At 44.6% G+C, this 15,091-nt stretch overlaps 1 protein-coding gene across 6 annotated transcripts in view; it reads left to right on the top strand.

Annotated features, from left to right (window-relative positions):
* Mdm1 (Mdm1 nuclear protein) overlaps nt 1–14,769 on the top strand; it is a 28,387-nt gene extending 13,618 nt beyond the window's left edge. For 3 of the 6 annotated variants that reach the window (XM_029542594.1, XM_029542593.1, XM_029542595.1), the window contains 9 exons: nt 1,930–1,959; nt 2,292–2,467; nt 3,404–3,706; nt 4,530–4,639; nt 4,727–4,836; nt 9,886–10,135; nt 12,344–12,403; nt 13,828–13,965; nt 14,187–14,698. In XM_029542594.1, the coding sequence (XP_029398454.1) occupies nt 1,930–1,959; nt 2,292–2,467; nt 3,404–3,706; nt 4,530–4,639; nt 4,727–4,836; nt 9,886–10,135; nt 12,344–12,403; nt 13,828–13,940 (1,152 nt within the window). In that variant the 3' untranslated portion in view covers nt 13,941–13,965; nt 14,187–14,698. Of the gene's footprint in view, nt 1–1,929; nt 1,960–2,291; nt 2,468–3,403; nt 3,707–4,529; nt 4,640–4,726; nt 4,837–9,885; nt 10,136–12,343; nt 12,404–13,827 lie in introns of all 6 variants that reach the window. The other 3 variants (XM_021204589.1, XM_021204583.1, XM_021204584.1) reach the window with 2 other exon arrangements.
* Nucleotides 14,770–15,091: the final 322 nt, after the last annotated feature.

The following is a 15,091-nucleotide window of genomic DNA, read 5'->3' as shown; positions in this document are numbered from 1 at the left end:
GGTTGGTGTGTATGCTGTGTGTGTGTGGTGTGTGCAGTGTGTGTACGTGGCTGTGCCTGTGGAGGCCACAGGTTGGTGTGTATGCTATGTGTGTGGTGTGCAGTGTACGTACGTGGCTGTGCCTGTGGAGGCCACAGGTGGAGCTGCTTGCCACCTTACTTTTTGTGACAGTGTGTCTCACTGAACTCGGGTCTCACTGATAGGCTGTGTGGCTGGTTGCTGAGCTCCCAGGGCCTCCTTTACCTTCCAGTGCTGGAGTTATACAGAGGGTGAGTGGGCAGGCGCTTAGCCCACCGAGCCATCTCTCCAGCCACAATCCTATCACTGACACACTTTCTGCTCACAGTTCAGATACTAACTTCATTTCCTTTTAAATTGTCTACATGCTACACTTTGGGAATCTGTTTTCAGCAAAGCTACTGGGTGTTCTGTCTTAAGTCCTGCGTACTTCCTCATGGGATAGACATCCTGTGTGAGCTGGGCTTGATTGTGGCAGTGTACCCCACACCTGCATCATTTCACTGTTAAACTGCTGCTTTATAATGTACATAAAGATTTCAGAAATGACCCCTAGGGCCAGTGACCAGGACGGCTATAAGGATAAGAATGCATTATTCCCAACAGTGTCACCCAGTGACGGGATGTTTTATAAGCATTGGGAGAGAGATGGCTCAGAGGCTAGAAGCATTTGCTGCTCCTGTGTACAGAAACAGTTCAGCGCCCACAGCCCAGCGGCTTAGCTGCCTGTAACTCCTGTTCCTGGGGATACAATGTCCTCTTCTGGCCTCCATGGGCACAGGCACAGACACAGGCACACACACACAATCTAAACACTGTAAGTAGAATGTTTTCATTATTGAATTATTTTTCCCAATTTGAACCTAATCATTTAAAATTTACATGCAGAAAAATTGAATTCAGAAAATGGAAAGACTGAATGAGGAGAAATCTTACACCTGGTTCTTACAACATGTGTCAGATTACAGGGTGGACCTCAAATGCAGCTCTTTATTTAGAATCAAAGTCCTGTCCTCAAGAGTCACATCAGTAACCAAGCCAAAAAGACGAACATGCCAGAGAGCCATCTATTAGTTATTAATAGCAACAAACGTGGCTAAATAGAATAAACAACATTTAAAGTTTAAAGCAGAATTGTAACAAGTCAGCTTCTTTTTTTTTTTTTTTTTTTTTTTGGCACTGTATTTGGAGAAACCAGCAGGTGGCAGTGTTATGTATAAAATAAAAAGGTTTCCAATGGTAGAATGGTAGTTGGGTTCTTTTCATATAAAAGTACATTATTTGCAAATTAGAGAATTCAAACTATTTTATAGTTCCTCGTGATTAAAAAAAAATCTTGTTATTTTGTTGAATATATCACCATTATTTGGAAGGGATTTATTTTCAGTTCTATACTTAGTGTGGTTTTGTTTGTTTTGTTTGTTTTTGTTTTTGTCTTTTTTTTTTTTTTTAACTTGAGGTTTTGCTGACTTCAAGGGAAGCAGGGATTTGGAGAAAGAATCTCACAATCGTTAGTGGGGTCTTGAGTAATAGGAGAGACTGCCAGAGAGGTGGGGGACGAAGCTAGGCTAGGAGCCACTGGCATGGAGCCACTCTTCTAGAGACGGGGAACAAGGAATGTAGATCTATCAGCCGCACTATCCGAGCCAGAGATGGGGCGAGAGGGATGGCAGTCAGTGACCTATCACCAGCACCACAGCCTCGCAAGAGCGTGGCTGGTCCTCGAGCAGTAGTAAGATGTCTTGGTTACTGAGTTCAGTATTACTAAGGATACAAGACATTTAATTGTATTGACAAGTTGGTATCTATGTAGAAGAAAGAATAGTAAGGTACAGTGTCTCATTGACTCCCATTAATACTCATGTATGGCATTATCCTGTCATTAAGTGTGTCTCTGTATTCCTCCCCTAGGGTTCTCTAAATGCCATGTGGTATGCAGAGGTTGGTTGATTTTGAGTTCTTAAAAACTATAATAATGCATAGAATACTTGTGTAATTTCAGTTGGAGTAAAAAAGTATTTGTCAAAATTGTTCTTAGCTACTACAAATGTCTCCTTGCCTAATAGTTCGGAATAAAATAGCTGCATTATGCTTTTGCTTAATTGTTTTAATGTCTGCTGGAATGCATAGTCTGATGAGTATATGTGGCTGTTATTTTGCCTGCCTTTCTCATTGGACTGTGGCTGTATCGTGTTTTGGCTTTCTTATGTACTTGTCAGTGTTTATAAAAGATCCTTGGCAATAATGGAAGACATCTGAACTCTCTTGCATAGGTTAAGGAGCTCCGAGAAAAGGCCGAATCTTACAGGAAGCGAGTTCAGGGGACACATTTTTCTCGGGACCATCTGAACCAGATTATGTCCGATAGCAACTGCTGTTGGGACGTCTCCTCAGTCACAAGCTCGGAAGGCACCATTAGTAGCAACATCCGAGCACTGGATCTTGCTGGGTGAGATGTTCATTGTGGACAGTGAGAAGGGTGTGTTATAGCTTGTATGCATTGTCGGATGATGTAGGAAAATGACCCAACTAACTCACAATCTGCTGTTTAGCCAAATGGGTCTCTTATTTCATTATTTAAAACTTATTCTCTGTGGTAAATACAGCTATATTATACTTGCTTTTTGTGTTTCTGTATAAATAATAAATAACTCTGGGCAGCTAACTTTTGCAATATTCTTTGTAACAACAGAACTAGATAACCATAAGATAGATGTAAAAGAACTTTAAGAAGTTAAAGAGCAGCCATAAAAACTTACGAAAATATAAGCTAGTGATATATATCCATTATCATTCATTAATGAGTTTTGTGGCTCATGTGGGACTGGGCCTCTAGTTGTAGAGAATTCTCTGCCGCTCTAAATCTTAACTGAGCACAGTTTAACTATTTGTAAGGGAATTACACATTGATTCATATCTCATAAAATAGAGCACTCTCATATAGTCACATACACCAAATTCATTTATAAATTCTACTGTGTGATCTTGCTTTAAGAGTTCACAAAATACTCTTTAATAATATTTTGGAAAGATGAATCTAAAATATAAAAATTTGAATCTGCACAGTTGTGCATGAATATGAGCTTAGTTTTGACAAATTTGCCTCGTTGGAGTTAGTCCTTTTCGTTTTGAGGGTAACCGTTTACCCTTAGTCACCAGAAGTGCAAGCATAAGTGTGTGAAGTAGGTAACTGTATTACTTTTTGGAATATTTAGTGAACACTTGGGCAGAGCTTTCTCTTGCTCTATTGCACAATAACTTTACTACCCAGACAAGGCCTTCAGTATGGAAACGAAGAGGCAGGAAATCTCACACTCACTAACCCAGTATAAACTGAGACACTCAAATGCAGATTTATAATAAAACTTTTTTTTTTGAAATGCAGAGACCTTACAAACCACAGGACCCCCCAGAAACACCCTCCTACCAAACTAGAAGAAAGAAAAGTTGCCTCAGGAGAACAGCCCCTGAAAAACACCACCAGGAGACTGGAGATACCAGAGACTGCCGCCTCGGTCAGGAGGAAGCTGGCTTGGGATGCTGAGGGGAGCACGAAGGAAGACACCCAGGAGGAGCCCAGGGCAGAGGAGGACGGGAGAGCCGAGAGAGGACAGGACAAGCAGGCCAGTGCGGGAGAGCTGGAGAAACCGGACACACAGATGCCCAAGGCAGACATACCGACAGAAGGGTGAGACCTAAGTTCCTCAGCATATAAGACAGTCTAGTGCGTGACAGATGCGTCTGTGCTGTCTCTGGGTACATGGTTGTACCGGCAGGCAGCTCTGTGACTGGTAAAGAGCAGTGACATAGGTGCTGCCACATGGTGTGTGCTGGGATCACAGAGTGTGATGGAGCACTGGAGCACCATGCTCTGCGAGGGGGAGTCAGAGAGTCCTCCCATGCGTCTTGTGCTGAGGATTCGCCGCATTTGTCGCGTGTCAGGTCGGATGGCTTCCCGGGGGAAGCTGGGATTCATTAATATCAGAAGCTTCTGTCAAGAGAGTAAGGCCACTCCCTTGTGATATTTTTAAAGTGGTTTCTGAAAATAGCCAAAAACGGCGGTCTCACGTGCAGACCGCTTTGGGGGAGGGGCCCTTTGCCTTTGTTCATTCGTGGGTGTAGGCGATGGGGAACTCGGGCTGACTAACTGGAAGCCGTCTTCGTTATGGATGGCTGATGTACAGTGATCTCCCTTCCTTTCTAGGCGTAGCTTCTCTAACTCCTTATGGATTAAGAAGTTTTAAAAGGATTCTCTTTTAGTAGAGACTTCCCTATATAGCCAGAGCTGGCTTGGAACTCATGGCTCCCGAGGCTGCCTCCTAAACACTGGGGTTATAGGCTCCCTCCATGTGAACCTGATTTTTTTTTTTTTTTTTTTTTATTTTCAGAAACAAAACTAGACTTCTCTTAGATGGTTTATGTTTTATTACTGCGCTACTTAATGGTAATGAGGCAGCTTTGATCAAATTTTCTGGAAGAAAGGCTTCCTAATAAATTGTCTCACTCTTCAGGTCGGAGACATCCTCTGTTTCCTCAGGGAAGGGAGGCAGGCTTCCTACACCGAGGCTGAGAGAACTTGGTATCCAGCGGACACACCATGATCTCACGACGCCAGCTGTTGGTAATGGTCAAACCCTGCAGCCTGTCATCTGCCCTTTTAGAATGTAGCTTAGTGTGACCGACATGAGCTTTTCATGGGATCTTCCAGGTGGTGCAGTCTTAGTGTCTCCATCTAAAGTGAAGCCACCAGGCCTTGAGCAGAGGAGGAGAGCGTCCTCCCAAGATGGCTTAGAAACTCTGAAGAAAGACATTCCTAAGGTAGCTATTTGTATTTCAGAGGAAAACCTTGTCTCGCGTTCCCGTAGTCTCATGTGATAAATGACACGTAGACTCAGACTTCAGAAGAGCCCACCTATTGTATGGAGAAGTATCTCTGTTAACTCTCGGTAAGGCAAGGCCAAGGCGCTGGGGTTTCTTTGCTTATTTAGTTGGTCTTGACATTGTGTTGCTGCTGATATGCATTCACATATTCTTAGTGTGACTCATCAGAAAGGAAGAACAATACAATCTGTTGACTGCTAGTTGTGTTCCAGCCACATTCCAGGCACTGTGTATCACTGGAGATAAAAGCTAAGACCAGGACTCATCCAGCCGTTAGCCTAGCGGGGGCAAAGCCACAGTCATAATATTGGAGGTAAAACACAACAGGTAGGTATCAGTGCTGTGAGAAAGGTAGGCAGGGGATGAGCAGGAAGTGGTCAGGGAGGTCCTCACCAGCAAGGGGGTGTTGAATAGAATCTGGAAAAGATGCGGGACTGATCTGAGCATGGGAGATGGTGTTTGGACAAAGAGAACAGAGATGCAGAGTCCCTGAGCGAGAGGACCAGTCATGTGCTCTTGTGTCAGGAACAGAGGCTCATCTGGGCGATGGGTTTTGAGACATAGTGCTGGGCTAAATTGTGTAGGGCTTTGTGAAGCATGGGAACAGTACACATGTTCTTCCCAGTGAGACGGGAGGAGTGGAAGGGCAGAGCAGTGACTTGATTTGGCTCAGACGTTTTCAGTCACTACCACTGTTGCATTGAGAGTGGACAGCAGGGAATGCGTGTGAAAGCAGCTAACAGTCCGTTACCAGACCCAGGGAGACGTGGTGGTGCTGTGGATTGTGGGGGTAGGTGGTGCGGGTCTTCTGCGTGTACACGGAAGGTGTGTGTGCCAAGACATGCTGAAAGGGGGATACGGTACTGGGAGAATTAGGATAACTCAAAAAATTTTGGTCTGAGGAAGAGAATTGTTTAACTGAGATAGGAAAGATGGATAAGAAAAGACTTGTCAGAAAATAGCAAGAGTTCCCTTTAGGACACGTTCAACTTGAGAAGATTACAAGTTATAAGAGTCGACATGTTGAAACGAGCTGACTATGCACATTTGAAAAGCTAGGCTGCAGAGAGATACTGAATGTGTGTGTGTGTGTGTGTGTGTGTGTGTGTGTGTGTGTATGTGTATGTGTTTGTACACACACTATTAAACGGGTGTTCGAAGACTTGGGCAATCTAGGGAATAAATATTTATGGAGAATGGGTGTGGACACATCTGGATCCCAGGATTTAGTATTAGGGAGTCGAGAAGTAAGCAGAAGGAGGGAAGTATCAGTGAAGTCGTGAGAGCCAACAGTGACGTCAAAGAGAAAGGAGCAGCGAGAGGCTGCACTGTAAGCTGGTGGTAGATGTGTATGTCTACTGTGGCCCTGGGCTCAGTCCTCAGTCCTGCCAGCTAAAATACATAATAGATGATAGATAGATGATAGATAGATAGATAGATAGATAGATAGATAGATAGATAGATAAATAGATGATAGATAGATGGATGATAGATGATAGATAGATGGATGATAGATGATAGATAGATAGATGATAGATAGATGATAGATAGGTAGATAAGTAGATAGATAGATAGGTAGAATCTTCACCCTGGAGAAGGCTCAGTTACTAAGAGTGCTTGCTGCTCTTTCAGAGGACCAGACTTTGGTTCCTAGCACCCGAGTGAAATGGCTAACTCCAGCCCCTGGGGATCTAGTGCCCTCTTTTGGCCTCTGGTATTATTCCCATAAATGGCATTCATAAGTACACACAAACACACACACACACTCACACACGCGCACACACACAATAAAAGTGAGTGTTGTGCTGCTAAGTCAGTAGGGATGAAACTTAGAGTCAGTCAGAATCTTGTAAAAGCTAGAATGCAAGAGATTAAAGAGAAAAGACAGGCCGAGTTAGGGACACCCACTGTGGGTTTGCAGGTTTGTAATTGGTAGTGGTAGGAGTTCATGCTATGGTCGTGGCTGTGTTTGGCAAATGCTGTACCATTGGCTGCATTCCCAGCCTCCAGATACAAGTCTTTCAAGACCTCTGTCCAAGAAAGGAAGCAAAGAGCAGTGGGTGTCTGGTGAGACTGACGTGTGTGTGTGTGGTGTTTGCTACCCCACCTTAACTTAAGCTCTGAAAATGGGCTGCACTCCCAGGCTCCCTTAGATCTGAGGATGACACAGACACAGATAGACAGACAGACAGACACCCCCCCACACACATTGTTCAATTCCAACCTGTCTTACTGGCTTAATTGCTGGGCACTTGTAATCTACTGCAGCTAGCGTGCCCTTCCCAGTACTCTTAGTGCAACACCCTAATCCACCCTCAGCTTCAGTTGCTCAGTTACTTTTAGTCTCAGCTCAGCACCCTAATGTCCCACCTAGAGGAGCAGCCTAAGGTCGCTCCCCCCAAGATCTCACATAGCTGATCACCTTTTCCTTCTCCAGTACACAGTGAAAGTTCCTCTCCCCCACTGCATCTCCTCACCTCCCCTGTAGGGACCTGGAAGTCCCACTTCCTTCCTTCCTCCCTCCCTCCCAGCAGTCCCTGCACTTCAGATCTCTGAGGGGCTCCCAACACCATCTGAATGACACCCACCTGAGACATCCTTACTGATAGATCAAGAGCCAATTAGGGAACTGGACCTTAACATCAGACCCACTCCCTACAAGTGCTCATCTGTTGGTGAAGATAATGGTACAGAAACGTTTCACATCCATGCTGTGTATTCTATCATACCTAGTCCTCATCACCCTCTCTTGCTCACCTCCTACTCACCTCCTTCCTCCAGCTAATGCCCCTTCCAGTCTGCCCTTCCTTCCCTCCTTCCCTCCTTCCTCCCTTCTTACCCCTGCTGTTTTGGTGAGGCCCCACAGGGTTCTATTAGGGTTTGAACAAGAGCCCTGCTGCCTGCCAATCATGCTACGGAAGAAAAATGTCTCTCCCTTCCCACTGCTTACACATACCCAAGGAGGGGTGAGCCCTGCCCCACAGCTACTGCCATGTGCTTGTGAGTCCCCAAGGAGGAGTGCTGAGTGTGTCTGTGTGTGTGTGTGTGTGTGTGTGTGTGTGTGAGGGGGGGGGGCAGAGGAGAAAGAAGAGGAGGAGAAGGAGGAGGAGAAAGTGTGCGGGTGGATCTGTAGGGAAGAGTGGGAGGAAATGAGACTGGAAAGGTGGGTAGGGTGAGGAGTTTGGGTGCTGTCCTGATGGCATTGGGAGCCCTTCGGAGATCTGAAGTGCAAAAGCCAGTAGTGTTTGACTCACAGAGAAAATCAGGTCACCGGCTGCTCTGGGAAACTCTCTTCTTCAAGGAGAGCTGGAAGAGTGTGCCAGCGGAGGCTTGAGGTTCAGAACTAGACCAGTCAGTTTGACTAAGCCTGGGGGTCCCTTCAATTAAAATGTCTTGTCTTATTCAGCTCCTTCTAACAGAGTGAAACCAAGGTGACAGAGTGACTAAGCCATATGGGAAGAAAAACAAAACGTTTTTTAGTTCAACTTGTAATTTATTAAGTGCAAAGGAGAAAGAGGAAGCAAATGGGAGATTTCTGTTCTTTTCCTGGACCTTAAGTTCTCTTGGGAGGAAGCCCTCAGCTTAGCTCTTTGGTCACAGAGCCTTCTTCTGTTTGGAAACTGTAAATGTCACATCCCTGGGCTCAGATGAGGACTCGATGGGAGTGTAAGCAATGACTAAGACTGTGTGCCTGTGTGTGACTACTTTGCCTATGTGTGACTGTGCCTGTGTGTGACTGTGCCTGTGTGTGACTGTGCCTGTGTGTGACTTTGCTACTTGGCCATCTATCAAAAAGAACTGTTGGCTGGGCAGTGGTGGTTCATGGTTTTAATCCTGGCACTCGGGAGGCAGAGGCAGGTGGGTCTCTGAGTTTTGAGGCCAGCCTGGTCTACAGAGCTTGTTCCAGTATAGCCAGGGTGACACAGAAAAACCCCAGCCCCACCCCACCCACCCAAAAAAGGAGAAAGGAATCGAGTCATCGGGATCGCTCAAGATTAAGCTGCATTGTTGCTGTGGAACGTTGAAAATATGGATGAGTAAGAAAGGACTGTTCTCCCACCAAGGCTGTGGCGAGCAAGGGTCACTGTGGGGCTCCTGAGGGTCTTCTGGCAGTGTGGACATAAGTGGTAGCCTACAGGCAAGCCTTCACAGTCTATTTTTCCTCTTGCTTTTTACATGCTAGTTCTGTTTCAGTTTGTGCATGTCGTCTTCTTGTTGAATTGTTTCTGACTGAGATCCCAGTGCACATACTTTTGCATCCTTCGGCATCACTCGCTGTAATGGCAGTATGGATGCTAGCTATCGTTCAAAAGTTTTAAACCAGACCTATTGTTCAAATACAATTTTCAGATTTGTGTCATTTCATTTTTATTTGAACAATCTAAAGCTACATTTTGGTTCATATCAGTGTTATCATCTCATCTAAGTGTTTCCAAGTATTAACACAGTTCAAGTAGACACAGTTGTAAAGTTGTGAAGCATAGGCTGTGGTTTGCTGGGCTTTGAAAGCCTGAACTCACAGCAAGTCTGCGGATGGATCCTGATTTTCTTCTTTGTCATGTCTGCAAATTATATTCAATTGAGTTAATTTCTACAGTTTGGTAAGTGAACATAACTACTTCAGTGCTTTTATTCTGTGATTTAAAAAGGCTAGTGAGGTAGACTGTCACTCCATTAATATCTGAATTACTTACAAATGCCCCTTTCTGCTCAGGAGTGAGACTTCCTGCTATTGCTCTAGGGGTATTTGTTAGCGGAGTAACAGCTCTTTGTTGATGTCTCTGCATACGTTGTCGGTTCAGTGCAGTGTTAATGGACTTTTTACCATTCTGCCGGCAGGTCTGTTCTCTGTCGGTGGTTAAACCGTCTCTCCAGGGACACTGTCACTTCCCCCACACCTTCTGTGATACGTGACTGGTTACATCTGAATGTTGATCCATTCTTTACGTTTGCACACACGTGTGCGTCTTTTTTTTTGTCATCTAGAAAGGAAAACCCCGTCCCTTGTCTCTGTTAACTTCTCCGGCTGCCGGCATGAAGACAGTTGATCCCCTGCCTCTGCGAGAAGATTGTGAAGCCAATGCGCTCAGATTTACTGAGGGTACTCTTCCTGTTTCGAAAATTTTGGACCATCAGCCTAGCACCCCTGGGCAGCCGCCTCCATGTGCCCCGCCTTACTGTCATCCTTCCAGCAGGATCCAGGGCCGTCTGCGAGACCCCGAGTTTCAGCACAACAGTGAGTATTTTGGTTTTAATTTCTTCTCTCTTAAGAAGGAAAGTGTTTACTGATAGAGCCGTGCTATAAGAGGAGCCACATGCTGGCAAGCGTTGTTAGGTGATTTTTGTTGCCTTTTTCTCTTTTCTGGTTTTCTTTTTAATTTATAATGGATTCCCCTTCCTTACCCCTCTCCCTCTCTCTCCCCTCCTCCTTCTTTATTTTTAATTTCCGTCCTTTCAGCAGGGTCTCGCTAGGTAGCCCAGGCTGGTGGGTTTCTGTGAGTGGAGCAGATTTCACTGGACCTGGACTGCTGTGCCCAGGTTCACAGTTCACTCCATGAAGTGAAAGGCGCGTCCAGGGTCTTACCAAGGGACACAAGGAGACTGGCCAGGTGTTGCGGGAAATAGTAAAGAAGAACCACTAAGTTCCTGCGCTCTGTCCAGCTACTCTTGCCCGCCAACTCTCTGGCGGGACCAGAGCTCCCGAGTTCCCTTCGCTGCCCGCCAGCCCCACACAGCAACCGTCCATCCGGCAATCAGATGCAACCATCCATCTCGCAGTCAGATGCCATGGCACCCAGCAACCTGGGAGAAACAAAACTCTAGAAGCTTATAATTAACAAGTCAGATTTATATATCAATAAATTCTCAATGCACAAGATGCCCACACAATAATTTCAGGGCCAATTGATAATGGTATAAGCGGCCCACCTAGATTAGACAAGTTATCCCAACTACTCTCTCCTCTATGATATCATATCTACCCGTGGCTGTTTAAAGCCACGCTGGTTCAGGATCTTCTTGTCTGTCCTCCATCTTGCTTTTCCTCTCTTGAGCCGCTGCTCTCTGTCCCTGCAACTCTTCGCTCCGCCTCCCTTTTTCCTGTCCAATCACAGGCCTCCTGCTGCACTAATATTTTAATGTTATTGGACAGGGAAAATCCTGCCACAACCAGGTGCCAGGGGTGCTTCTTTTTCAGGCAGGACTACAAAAACTGTCCCTGGACATTGCCTGGTGTTGCTCAGATGTGGAATTCAAGATTTGCACATTCGAGGAAGTTCTGCTTTCCTTAGGTTTTGTTAGACATTGCTCTGCTGTTTGGCCTCTCCCTCTGTTACAGCTGGGAATTCTCTGGCAGCTTTTGTCCTGTCACTTTTGTATGTGGTGGCTTTGGGATTGTCTGTTCATGCAAATGTTACTGGCACTTTACAGGGATGCTTCTTGGCATGGGTGTCTCCCCACCCACTCTACTGGTTCCCCATGGGCCTTTCCACCAGGTCAGTTCTTCTGTGAAGTTTTCAGAAGCTCTAGAAAACTTTAGGCATGTATTTGTCGCACTCTTCGGAGAGGCTGGGTAAACTTGGAGAAGATGATGTGTTCTAGCCATTGCATAAAGAGCTTTTCAGAGTCCCCTGCTTCATCTTACCTTCACTACAGCTCTCGAGGAGACTGAGGGATCTCTAGCACCCCTTAGCCCCCAACCCACACCCCATCCCTGGGGACACACAGGTGCTGCTTCTTAGACTCTCCACTCTGCTGACGTGAGGCTTCTGCCCCCTCGGGTAAATTCCGTGTTTCTCTCCCCCACTTGCTTTCCATTCTCCAGCTTGGTTACGGTTTCCTAGGCTTTTATTTCCTTTGTTCTGGGAGCTTCTGCTGTCTCTCTAAACGTGTATATTGAGTTTTCACCTCTCAATAGAAGCTTGCTTTGTCTCTTTGAAGTTCATCAATGTTCTCATTGGACAAAATTCTAGGCACCTAGCTGTAATATATGTACTTGCTGAACACATTACAATTACCCAGTGGCCCTTTGATGTCATAGTTTCTATTAATATACAAACGTAACTGATAAACTTTCTGATGATTACTTTTATGACTAGTTTACTGATTTGTGTCAGATCACCTGAGATTGGGCAGTGTATCACGAGCAGAGATGAGTGTCTCATGGCACTAGAACTGGGAAGTACCCTTCAGAGGGGCTGGCATCTAGTGGAGGTGTCCTTGCTGCATCGACTCCTGGCAGGAAGTGGAGAGAAGGAGGGGCAGACCCTCCCTGATACAGCCTTAGGTCACAGCCTGTCCACTTCTGAAGGTCCAGTCTCCTCATGTGGTCACAGGAGCAATTCAGTTTCCTTGTGAATGTTTGGAGGGGTCAGACCTGCAAACCATTCCACTAACATGATGTTTAATAGCTAAAGAATAATGTCTTCTGCCTTTTTTCTTCAAGTGGGAAAACCAAGGACGAACAATTTGCAGCTACATCCACACGATGCCTTTAATGATGAAGGTATTTTAGTAGTTACTTAAGGTCCACATTGGCACTTCCCAGCTCGCAGAATGCTTCTGCAGATGGTCCCACATTAGGTCCTTGAGACCCCAAGATAAGGATGAAGTCCTTCCTGTCTGACACAGGGATCCCCTGTGTGCTGGGGGCATCTTTCCCCTTCAGCGGGTGCTCTGCCTCAGCAGAGCCGCGCCTCTGCCTGCTTCTGTCTGTCTGTCTAGAATCTGGCCTGATGTGCCTGTAGCCTGTATATTCTTATCACTTTTCATCTCTAAAAATATGTGTGATTGATGAAAATAGACACTTCTTCCTGTATATTCTTCATCCTGTCAGATTTTTTGATTGGGCAGGAAGACTTTTGAATTCTTGAGGTAAAGCATTGAAATGACTGTTGTCCATCCTGAGAAGCACGGCTGTAACCTGTGAAGTGCCAATCATTCCTGAATTTATTGACTTTGAATTCGTAAATAAATTTAAATTTAATGTTCTTTCCATTGCATGCTAAGCACATTAGAAAGTTTTTCTCTTTTAGTTAGTAAGTTTATAGCTTTTTATTCAGTGAACTAGAAAGCAAGTTATATTTTGAAATACAAATCTGGCCACTTTGAATCAACTACTGCTCTTTGTCTTGATGACAAATAACAGTTTTTATAAACATGTGGTGGGTTTGCTCACTCAGAATATGGAATTTCAGTACTGAAAGGGGTAGCATAGTGCCAGATATTTTCCCCCTACATTTAGGGAGATTTTCAAAAAATGATATAACAAATCATGTTAAAATTCAGTGTTTTGAAAAGATTTATTTTTATTACTTTTGATAATGTGTGTGTGAGAGCATGTGCACATGTATGCAGGTGTGTGTGAGCATGTGTGCATGTGTGTGTGAGCATGTGCACATGTATGCATGTGTGTGAGCATGTGCACATGTATGCAGGTGCCCTGGGCCAGAGGCAGGGAATTCCTGGAGTTAGAGGTACGGGTGGTTGTGAGCAACCCAGCGTGGATGCGAGGAGTTGAACTCAGGACCTCTGGGATAGCAGCATGTGCCCTTAGCCTCTGAGCCATCTCCCCAGCCCCAGCATTTTGCTTTTTAAATTGAAAACCTTTTTTTGCTCCAAATAGTTGTACTTCTGAAAGTAAGATGGCTCCCCTGATAATATGGAAATCAGAAGCTTAATTAATGACATTATGGGATTCCAATGATGTAAAAAAAGTTTCTGTTCCATTGGCATCTTGACCTCTGATCAATGTGGAAAATGGCCACGAAAGATGATGAGCTAAACACTCATTTCCCAGGTTCCCTTTTTCCTCATAGACCAACATCAGTATTAAGTCTCGATGGCTGCAATTGCCTGTCAGTGGCACTTTAAGCACAGTTCTGTTCTGTTCTGTTTTACATGGGTAATCCTGAGATTCTCTCATTACAGATGCAGATAGACTGTCTGAGATCTCTGCTCGCTCTGCAGTTTCCAGCTTCCGCGCTCTCCAGACTCTAGCCCGAGCTCAGAAAAGAAAGGAGAATTTCTGGGGCAAGCCATGAGCCTCTCATCTTACCTCGAGACAAGGTGGCCCCGCTCTACCTACTCAGTGGGTTAAGACTTTCAGGGGTTTGGGTTTTCTTCTAACACTTCCGACTCAGACAGTTTGAATTTTCAGTGGCTCATCTAGCCAGAAAATGGTCATGCAGCTGTGTCTAAGTTTAATTCTTTGAGAGTGCCTTTGCACTTGTCTGAGTACAAAGGTGTGGGATTATGTATTTCTTCACACACTCTGTCTTTTGTATCAGGTGTCGCGGGATGCTAGTAGAAGCATGAAGATCATCTGTCTGCAGAATATTCTAAAAGGAGAAAATGAAGTCAACATTAAGATCTTCCAACTTAATTCCCCCTCAGATTGGTCTTAGGCATTTTAATAGCCGTAGGTGTCATGAAGAGACTCTCACTGTTTTTGTTAGCGCCTTCTGTATACACAGGCGCAGTGTTAAGATGACTGGACTTTGCAAAGCTGGCTGTACATATTTTTCTTATGTAACAAAATTTGCTGAGAGAATATGTATATTTTTGATCTTTTTATGTATTTTATTGTATAATAACTGGCATACATTTGAATAATGTCTAGATTTTGAGAAATGATTTGTGAAATGGAGAATTAAAATTTTGTAGACATTTAAAAATGAAAATTAAGTGTGCTTGGCTTCTTCAGGAAGTTATCATGTGGAATAAATATCTTCTAGAAGCATTCTATTAGAACTGCTTAATCAAAAATTATACTACTATTGCAGCTGCTAAATGCAGTGAAACTGAGTTTACAGTATTTTTTTCACAAATACAAGGTTTTAAAAACAGATTAATTAAAAAATTTAACACCAACTTGGTGATTCTGTTTTTCTTTTGCAGGAGATATTTAACTGTTGTTTACAAATCAGGATAAATGTAAGTTTCTAATAAGAATGGGTTTCGTGAACACTTTAAACACAACCTCTGTAATGGTTCCTGTAGACCGTTAAGACTTGGGTTTTCTTCTTTTTAATCAAGAGAGGGTCAGAGAGGGTCTCTCTGTTTCTTTCTTTTTTTGGGGGGGGGGTTTGAGACAGGGTTTCTCTGTATACCCCTGGCTGTCCTGGAACTCACTTTGTAGACCAGGCTAGCCTTGAACTCAGAAATCTGCCTGCCTCTGCCTCCCGAGTGCTGG

This window comes from Mus pahari, chromosome 9, assembly GCF_900095145.1.
Source record: "Mus pahari chromosome 9, PAHARI_EIJ_v1.1, whole genome shotgun sequence".
NCBI lineage: Eukaryota > Metazoa > Chordata > Mammalia > Rodentia > Muridae > Mus > Mus pahari.
The sequence above is the reverse complement of the archived record's forward strand: the minus strand, read 5'-3'. Positions and strand labels throughout refer to the sequence as shown.